Source organism: Psammomys obesus, unplaced genomic scaffold (assembly GCF_907164565.1).
Source record: "Psammomys obesus unplaced genomic scaffold, mPsaObe1.curated_primary_1811, whole genome shotgun sequence".
NCBI lineage: Eukaryota > Metazoa > Chordata > Mammalia > Rodentia > Muridae > Psammomys > Psammomys obesus.
In genome coordinates this window covers 19,643,917-19,654,313 of record NW_026596134.1, presented here as the reverse complement: position 1 = coordinate 19,654,313, position 10,397 = coordinate 19,643,917, and the positions used below count along the sequence as shown (strand labels likewise).

The following is a 10,397-nucleotide window of genomic DNA, read 5'->3' as shown; positions in this document are numbered from 1 at the left end:
GGCCAGGCCCGCGGCCGAGGGCGGAGGGGACCGGGTCGGGGCGCCGCCTCGCCCGGGCCCGCCCCCGCCCGCCCCGGCCGTTGCCTGCCGCCGGAAACCTATCGCAGCCCCCGCCGGCCACCGCACCACGTCCTTACCACGGTGTTTGTGTTTGCCGAGTTCGCCATTTCCACACACAACACAAACAAGAGGGAACGGGGAAAAAATAAAATAAAAATAAAAGAGAGAGGGGGGGAGAAACTCAAGACCCGGAGGGTGACCCAAGTCACCCGCGAGAGTGGGGCGGGAAAAAGAAAAAGGAAATTTCTCCACAAAACCGATCCCCAAGTAGCGAAAAGAAGCGGGAGACCGGGAGGAGGGGGGCACTCCTCCCGCGGCTTAAAAAAAAAAAACAACCTCGAGAATCGCCTTAGAGAAAAAAAAAAAAAAGGAGAAAGAGAAAACACCAGCCACGACCCCGCGGCGGGGTCTAGGGGGGCGTCACCCGCTCCCCGCCCGGCGCCGAGGAGGGGAACCCACACCGGTCGCCGCTCCCCGCGCCGCCGCTGCCGCCACCGGCTGCAGCTCCAGCCGTCCGGTCCGCCTGCTTCTCCCCTTTATATAGCGAGCCAACAAGCTGCGCGAGCCGCCGCCGCCGCCGCCGCCGAGAGACAGGGCGGAGGGAGGGAGGGGCGGAAAGGGCGGGGGCAGCGGGGGGCGGGGCCGGGCGCGAGACACCGCGAGAAGCCGCGTGCGCACGCGCGCCGGGGGCGGTGCCGCGCCCGGGTTGGTGGCGCCCGGTGGGCGGGGCCGCGGGCCTGGAGTAAAGAGGGCGCGACACCGCCTTTCACTCCCCCCCCGCCGAAGTCTCGCGTGATCACGTGGTCGGCACCCTGGCGGAAGCGTTCCGCGGCGCTGTCCCCGGAGCCGGTGGCCGGGCGGCGGCGGTAGCTGCACGGGGTGGGTTACTTAGTGACCTCAGAGGTCAAGGGTACCGAGCGCTGCCTCGGGTGGGCGCCCAACCGCCTCGGTGGAGCGGGGAGACGCGTCAGCCTCGGAGGCACCTGGCTCTCTGGTGGATGGCTGCGGAGGGGCGGCCCGTCACGTGGTGCGGCTTCCGGATCCCGCGCGCCGGGGCTTGGGACGGTTTTAAATGCGGAGTCATCTTTTGATCCGTGAGCTCAGGTCGGACTGTGAGGAAGTTCGCGCTTCTTGCGAAGGATGGACCTCGCCAAGTGGCGTCTAAGGCTAAAGGAGATGAGAGCGCTGTGCCCGATGTGTCTGCGTTCGAGAATTAGGAACTCCTGAAGACGTCTCTGCAGAATTAAAGTGCTTTGGCCAAAGTACCCCGAAGAGTCAGCCTCTACCAACCTACGTACTTTTAATGAATTCTTAGGGCGTTAGGAATGACGAAGAAAGAAAGCGAACTCGTATAGGACTACTAAATGTGGACTACCGGATGATTGTACTGTTTTCGGAATGTTAACAAAGTTCTGTGGTATGCATACTGCCCAGCACATAGTGACTAACCACGTCTGAAACCCTTGCCCTTGACTCACCAACTTGCCTGGCCTGTCACAGGAGATGAGGCAGAAGTGGTATGTTGGAGTGCAATTCATTAGGAGTTTGACCTGTGACGTCCAATCCAATCTTCCTTTGTATCAGTATTTCACGGAACAGACTCCTGTTCGTTAGGCAGAATTTACAGCGCCACTTTTTCTGCATCTAGGAATTTGGGGACAAATGAAATGTAATGTGGACTTGTGAAGTTTACATGCAAAAAGCAAAGGCAATCAGCATCATTCTGTGCCGGTGAATCCAGATAATATAGGCTATCAAACACTAGTAGAACAAGGAAAGGATACATATGACCTCAGGGAAAGGGATTAGAGAAGACAGGCCCTGAATACTGAAAAGTTGGACAAAATAGGGTCTCTCTCTCTAGAGAGATATCTATGGGATTGGTTTTGGGTTTTTTGCGGGGGGACAGCCAGGGAGTGGGGAGCAGTCTCAAGACAGTTTCTATGTAGCCCTGGCTATCCTGTATTTCAGAGGTAGATCTGCCAGCCTCTGCTTCCCCAGTTGCTGGGACTGGGATTAAAAAGTGTGTGCCCTTTAATTTTTTTTTTTTTTTTGAGACCGCATCTACATATTTTCAAGAGGAAAGAGACCGGCTACATCTGGCTGGCCTTTAGCTCACAGAGATCCACCTCCCTCTGCCTCATGAGTGCTAGACTAAAAGGCATGTGCCACTGCATCTGGCCACTGAATACTAAACTGCCACTGAATACTAAACTAACTACTCAGCAGTTCCCTGTGAAGATGTTTCTGGTCTGGAGCACTAGGAAATAATTTACAAGACAGAGAAGTGTTCTTGGTATTTGAAATTGTGATTTAATCGACATTTCTAATGTATTTTACAATTAACCTGAAAACTGAGGAGGCCTGTTCCCAGTGAGCCTCACTGCTGTTTTGAGACCCTTTATCCATACATACTAGGAACTTTTTGCATCTAGTTTTTCTTTTCTCTTTTCTGCCCTTGGTATTCTTAACTAAGTGAGTAGGTGTTTTGTTATCAGTTAAGATTAAGACCACTGAAGACAGAACTTGGAAGAAAAATCTATAAACTTCCTTCTCTACGTAATTAATCTTCGTAAGAGATTGATGGGATCTCTGTTGTTAGGTCTGATTTGTGAAATCAGTGTTGATTGGATTTTTTAAAGGATTCCTTGAAAGGCTTGAGAGATGGCTCTGCATTTAACAGTGCTTGCTGCTCTTCCTGAGGACTGAGTTTGTTTCCCAGCATCCACATCAAGAGGCTCAACCACGACTGCTCAAGCTCTTGCAGTACTTGCCCACAAAGGGTACATACACATATATACATAAATAAAAATAAACCCTTAGAAAAAGACAACACTATCAGACAGGTGGAGGCTCTTTCCATGTTTATATAGTTTAGATTGCTAAAATGCCTAACATTTGATTAATATTTTTCCCCAGGATTCTTCTCCTTACCAGTGCACATGTGCCTGACTTCTAAAAAACCACCATGGATTCCATTACAGTGTATTATTTCTAATTCTTCAATTAGCAGTAACACCCCTTCAGTCACAGTGCACCTGTGTCAACCAGTTTCAGATATTTTCTAATCTTGTATCAAAACTCTGAAACGTAAATGTATAGAACCTCTAGCCCTTTAACTTCCAAGACAAAGACTGTGGCCAGAAAACACTCAAGCAAAACTGTATAATATTAAAGTTATTTTTATCTGGCCCTCCCCTTTTTTGTCTAAAGCTTGAATAACTATTAAAATTATAATAGTTCTTTATAGCCAGGCTCAGTGGTGCACATTTGTAATTTCAGCATTCAGGGAGGCAGAGACAGGCAGATGTGTGTGTTTGAGGCCAGCCTGGTCTATAAAGCAAGTCTAGAACAGCCAAGGCTATACAAAGAAACCCTGTCTCGAATTAAAAAAAAAAAAAAAAAAAAAAAAAACTCTTCGTATGAAACATACTGGATTTCCCATTGTTGAGTTCATATTTTTTTAATGTATGTAGACACAAAATAGTGCCTTTTTTGTAATTATCTTCCTCTAACTTCAAAATGTTTTAGAAAGGCAGATAAAAATACCTGCATTAGCCAGGCAAGGTGGGCACTAGTAATCTCAGGCAGAGACAAGAGGATCTCTGAGTTCCAGGACAGCCAGATCCCTTGTCAACATAAGAGGGAAGAAATACAAGATACAGAACAGAAACAAAATTCTCTAGTACTGAATCTTTAAGAATCATCATAAGAGCTGGAGAGATGGCTCAGTGGTTGAGAGCTGTCTGCTCTTCCAGAAGTCCTGAGTTCAATTCCTAGCAACCACATGGTGGCTCACAACCATCTATAATGTGATCTGAAGACCTCTTCTGGCATGTAGGTATACATGCAGATAGAGCACTTATATACATAAAAATAAATAAATCTAAAAAAAAAAAAATCATGATGAGCTGGGCATAGTGGTGCAAGCCAGAAGGCAGAGACAGGTGAGCTCTAGGACAACCTGGTCTACAGAGAGTTCCAGAACAGCCAGGACTGTTGCACAGAGAAACCCTGCCTTGATGGGGAAAAAAAAAAAAGATAAATTTCCCCATAATTCTTTTCCTCTCTCTTTAAAGAGGCCTAGAGGAAGTCAACCTAGCAAAAAGGAGTACACTTAGTACCTAGATTGCGTATGCTATTTCATGGCCAGTGCACTTGAGAAATTTCTAATTCTAAACCACGAGCAGAAAATGCCTTTCTTAAAACATGAACAAAACCTCAGTTTTTCATTTTATAAAATATCTCAAAGAGCATCAAAATAGTGACCAATCCAGTAACTTTTGAGTAATACTAGTTTCAGGATTATGATCTTGAACTATTTCACTAAGAGGAATCAAGGTTGTTTACTTAGATAGTATGGATGCTGTAACAGGGTCCCAGACCTTAGCTCAACTGACTCTATGATGGAAGTACCATTCGGGCTGTAAAAATCAGCATACAGACAGCACCATCAGCCAAAACAAAGACCTAATTTATCAAAGACCAGAGTTCTAGGGAAAACTAAAGTACCAGCCTTTTTAATTTTTTTTTTTCCTAACTGTACTTGTTATCTGAAGTATGGCAAACCAGGATAAGGTTTTTGAGCTCAAAAGCTCACCTTGAAAAAGGCTTGGAGTTTCACTGGGATCCTGAACACCCAGTGTAATCGCCAACGGGCTAATAAGGACTTGGTATTGGCTTAAACCCACGTCTGAGTAGTCTTCTCTGGCGGGTATCCTAACAGCTCTGTAAATGGTACAAGAAAAATATTTCTGTAGGAACCTTGTTTGTAACTCAGTTGATAGAGTACATAGTACTCATGAAGCTCCAGGTTCCAGCCCCAGCACTGCCTAAAACTGGTCATAGTGCTGTAAACCTGTAATCTCAACAACTGGGGCAGCAGCAAAAGTATCAAAAGCTAAACATCCTTGGTACATAAGTTCACATCCAGCCCGAGTTACATGAAACCTTGTTTCAAAAAATAAATAAATAAACCAAACTAAATTTTCAGTTATTACATCCAAACCAACTGTGAGATATCTTTTCCAAAAAGGAGAATTCAACTCCTGATGTGAAAAAGCACCACTCATTAAGTAGTTTACCCAAGAATTTATTTTTTTCATGGCTCTGGAAACTGGCATTCTGAAACTTAGGTGTTGACAGGTCCATATAGTCACAGACACTGAATAGAATCCTGTAATGGTTAACTGTCTTGTGTTAATTTTTCTGGGCTAATGAATATCCAGATAAGTAATAAAACATTATGAGTGTGTCTGTCAGGTGTGTTGCGGTTTGGATTTGCTTTGGATGCTCAGTTGACAACAGGTGGAGTTTTAATAAGTGATCGGATTCTCCAGACTCTGGTCTAATGAAAAGATTATTCTCTTGATGAAGTAATAATATGAAGGTATTGTATTGTTGGGGTTGGTGAAAAGTGGGAAATGGAGCCTACTTAAGAAATAGGTCACTGGAGGCATTTCCTTAGCGGTTATATCTTGCCTTGGGGTTTTTGTGTAATCCTATTTTTTCTGCTTCTTTCCCACTATGATGTGAGCCAGTCTGTTCTGCCTTACCCTCCCTCCCATGAACATCTGAAACTAGGAATTAAAATAAATCTTTCTCCACTGTAAGTTGTTCTCTCAGGTATTTTAGTCACAAATATTTTAAAGTCACTAATAATACAAGTATTTTTACCAGGGATTGGCATTTGCATCAGCAAATTAAATACTGAAGATTGTGATCATGAATGTGCATTCCTATCCTCCTATCTGTCCAGACTGAAATAAAAAGGCAGGATGAAGGTGAATCCACTCTCGGCTTGTGCTGAATCATCTGTCCTCTTCCCTAGGATTTCAGCATTTCTGGTTTTCAGGGTTTTGAGCTAGAACTGGGAACTTAGAACATGATGCTCTTAAGTTTCTGCCTCCTACTCTGGTTCTCAGTCCTACAGATTTGGACCTGGTCTTATACCACTGGATCCTGCGATTTTCTAAGCATTGGGAATCACCAGGTTCTTCAGTTTGTAGATGGCTGATCACTGGATTTCTCAGCTTCTATAATGATCTGAGCCTGTTCTCCATATATATCTCCTACTCTTCTTGTTTCTTTGTAGAACACAAATAATATCTCTTCCTTGCTTATTCCCAGTATCAGGAGCCCAGCAATCACTTCTGTAGTGTTCCTTAGTTTGTATATAGTTTGTACTCACTATGTAGCCCAGACTGTCCTTGAACTCATGGAAATCCCCTGAGCTTTCTGAATGAATGCTGAGATTGCAGGTTCAAGCTGCCATGCCTGATGCTTCCATGTCTTTTATTTCCCTTTTTATAAGGTACCAGTTAGGTTGAATTGTCACATTACCAAGGCAAGACCTTAATCTAACAAGAAGTCTCCTTAAAAGAGACACACAGTGGGCTGGAGAAATGGCTGAGCAGTTAAGAGCAGTCACTGCTCTTCCAGAGGACCCAGATCTTTGCACCCGTGTTGGATGGCCGGCTCACAACCACAACCGGTAACTCCAGTTCCAGAGATTCCTACATGCACTTCTAGTCCCCCTGGTCTCTCTGTCTCTGTCTCTTTGTCTCCCTCTTGGTCTCTCTGTCTCTCTGTCTCTCTCTGTGTGTCTCTCACACATGGCAGGCACACATCTACATATAATAAATAAAAATTTAAAAAAGGTATACAGAGGAGAGCAGGAAGAGAAAAATGATTACAGGAATAGAAGTTAGAGTGATACAGCCAAAATCATACTGAAGAGTCTAAGAATGAATTGCTGTGAGCTCTGAATTTGTTTTTAAAATAATACAAATGCAGAAGCATGGATAGGTATAATTGAAACAAGTTTGACCATTTGAACTTTGTTAAAATTAGACTCAGGCTATAATTCATTTCAACACACTATTTTAAACATGTGTGTGTGTCAGGGTCTCTACTATATAGTATTTTCTGTCCTAGAACTCTCTATGTAGACCAGGCTGACCTCAGACTCACAGAGACCCTCCTGCCTCTGCCTCTCAAGTGCTGGCGTTAAAGGAACATACCACCACACTGGCTCATTTTTTTATATGTTTGAAACTTTCCATTAAAAGGTCTTTGAAATAAAGGACTAGGCAGGTGTAGTGGTGCACCTTTAACCCCAGAATTTAGGAGGCAGAGACAGGAGGAGCTCTGTGTGCCTGAGGCCAGCCTGGTCTACATAGCGAGTTTCAGAAGAGCCAGGACTACGTAAAAAGACCGTGTCTCAAAAATTAACTAATTAATTAAAAAGTTAAAAGTCTAAGAAAATGGCTTACTGGGTGACGTGCTTATTTTGCAAACCTGAGAAGTTGAGTTTGGATCTCCAGCACACACATACAAGCCAGGCATGGTAGAACAAACCTGTAAACCCAGTGCTTGGAAGCAGAGAGGTGGATCTCCAGGTCTGGCTGGCCGGCTAGTCTAGTCAAAACAGGGAAGTTCCATGCTCAGTGAGGGACCCTGTTTCACATAATATGGTGAAGAGCAATAGAGAAAGAAACCTGACATGGACCTTTGCCCTCTGGGTGGACCGCCACACAGACAAACACATGCAGAGTGCATGCACCCACCAACATGTACACATATATGAAGCAAACAAGTTTGGGGAGCTAGAGAGATTGGTTCAGCAGTCATGAGCACTTGCTGCTCTTGCAGAGGACTTGGGTTCAGTTCTCAGCAAACACAGTTCCAGATCCAGGGACGTCCTCTTTTGGGCTCTGAGGGCACTGCATGCTCATGGTACACTTAAATATATACATGCAAAATACTCATGCACACAAACCAAATTATTTTTATTTACTAAAACTTTCACAAATAAACCCAATGAAGCATTATTTTAGCATTGATAATAGTTCCATATTTTCATGGCTTATTTTCCAGACTTGGTAGAAATCCCTAAGAAATCTGGTATTGTAGTATAATGTAGCCACCACTAAATACCATGTTTAACTACATTGATTTTCTCTATCCAATCCCTGTATCTCAGTTTTATAGGCCTGCTCGTGAATCACAAGTGCAGTGGATTAGGAGAGGTAAAGACAGGTGAAAATTAGGGGGCTTGTGTAGATGTCTGTACGAAAATATTGCTCTAGCTGTCAAGTGATCTTTGGTTTGCCTGCCAACATTTTTCTTGTGTTTATTTGCTTTTCACATGAGCAGGTAATTCATGCACTTGACAAAGGGATAAGAAGTGATTATTTACTCTCAACTTGCTACAGCCTTCTGTACTTGAGCCAGAGTCCAATGGTGTTGCCTGCGTTGACTTTAACAGTATGTGACAGAGAGTACTACATACAAAGAAAAACCTTTGTGAGAGGTCTCACTGCATAGCCAAAACCAGCTTGGGAATGCTTGATCATTCTGCCTCTGCCTTCCAAATATTGGGCCCACACACATGCATTTCTGTGCCCACTTTACATATTCAGCTTTTTTTCCCCTCAAACTCTGAGAGATGCCTGCCTCTGCCTCCTGTGTGCTGGGATTAAAAATGTATACCAGATTGTCTTTTAACTTTTCACAGAGTATACCATAGTAAAGAAATGAAATTATAACATACAGACTATATCTTAGAGAATTATTAATTTTTACAGCTTGGGTATCCCCTATCCAAGGTGCTTGGGGCCAGAAATGTTTTTGGATTTTTCTGTATTTATAGAAGAAACCATCTCGAGAATAGGACCCAAGTCTAAACACAAAATTCATTTAGGTTTCATACATACCCTGCTCACACAGCCTGAAGGTCATTTCCCAGAGTATTTCTAGCGTGCCTGCATTTTGAGGGTGGACCTTCGGGTGAGGTCAGACATGGAGCTCTCTCCCAGCACCCTCCCTTCAATACTCACAAAGCTTTTAACTTTGCATCATTTCCATTTTTAATTAATTAGTTAATTGATTAATATATAGGCCATGTCTTCTATGCAGGCCAGGCAGGTATAAAACTCAGAATCATACTATGTCAGACTTATGCATTCTAGGATTATAGATATTTACCACCAGGCCCAGAAAGTCTTCATAGATTTTTACATTAGGGATAGCCAGGCTGCACTAAAGCGAAAAAATAGTGTGTATTCATTATTTTTTTCATCAGGAAAATACCTTAAGGAAAGAAGGGTATGGTGGTTTGAATAAGAATGGCCCCCGTAGGTTCATATGTTTAAATGCTTAGGAAATGGCACTTTTGAAAGGAATAGGAAGTGTGGCCTTGTTGGAGGAAGTGTGTCACTGGGGGTAGTCTTTGAGGTTTCCAAAGCCCAAGCCAGGTGGCGTGGCTCTCTCTTTCTGCAGATCTGGGTGTAGAACTCTCAGCCCCTTCTCCGGCACCATGTGTTCCTGCATGCCACCATGCTTCCCACCATGCTTCCCACCATGCTGATAACAGAATAAACCTCTGAAACTGCAAGCAAGCCTCTATAAGAGTTGCTGTGGTCACGGTGTCTCTCCACAGCAAGAGAACACTGACTAAGTCAAAGGGCTTATTTTGGCAACAGTTTGAGGGGTTACAACCTGTCACCATGGAAAACGCGTGGTAGAAGGAGCATGAGGCAATTGGTCCCACTGTGTCCACGGTAGCACAGAAGTGAATGTTAGGGCTCACCTGGCCTCCCCCTTTTAACTTCTTACCCAGTGTAGATCTCACCGGGGAGATAGTGTCACCCACACTGTCAGGGTGAGTGTTCCCTCAGTTAAACCTAGCTGGGAACTCCCTCAAAGACACACCAGTGCTGTATTTCCAAGGCAATTCTGAATCCCGGCAAGGTGACAATGATTAGTCAGCACATGTAGCTCGTTGTTCTTTAAAATTACTTTCCTATGGAAGTTACGGTTCTAAGTTCAAAAAGTACATGGTGTCATTCAAATATTTTCTTGAGAACCAAGACCTAACGTGTAAGGATGTTTTACTAGGCAAACAGACTAGATGGTTTAACAACAAAGAGTAAGAATGAGCAGTTTACGACTTGGTGTACTCTGCCAAATTGGCAATTGATATAGTGGGAATTTATACAACTATGTTTGGCATTTAAAAAAATTTTTTTAAAGGTTTTTTTTTAATTATTATTATTATTTTTTAATTTTATGTGTGAATGTTTTGTCTGAATGTATGGATGTGCACCACTTGTGTGCTTGGTGTCCGTGAAGGTTAGAAGATGGCGCAAAGCTGCAAAGCTGAGTTATGGGTGTTTGTAAACCATCATGTGGGTGCTGGATCCTAGAAGAGCAACGAGTGCTCCTGACTGCCGAGCATCTCTCCTGCCCCGTTTTGAAAAACTTTACTCATATACTATTTCTTTTAGACCTATTGCAGTATTGAAGCGGCTCCCCAAAGGGCATTTAATGGTTTC

The 10,397-nt window shown here is 43.9% G+C and overlaps 1 protein-coding gene across 1 annotated transcript in view; it reads right to left on the bottom strand.

Moving 5' to 3' along the window:
* Positions 1 to 616, bottom strand: part of Gtf2a1 (general transcription factor IIA subunit 1) — a 34,318-nt gene extending 33,702 nt beyond the window's left edge. Inside the window, exon 1 of the mRNA XM_055593109.1 lies at positions 138 to 616. Coding sequence (XP_055449084.1) covers positions 138 to 167 — 30 coding nt within the window. The 5' untranslated portion in view covers positions 168 to 616. The remainder of the gene's footprint in view (positions 1 to 137) is intronic.
* Positions 617 to 10,397: the final 9,781 nt, after the last annotated feature.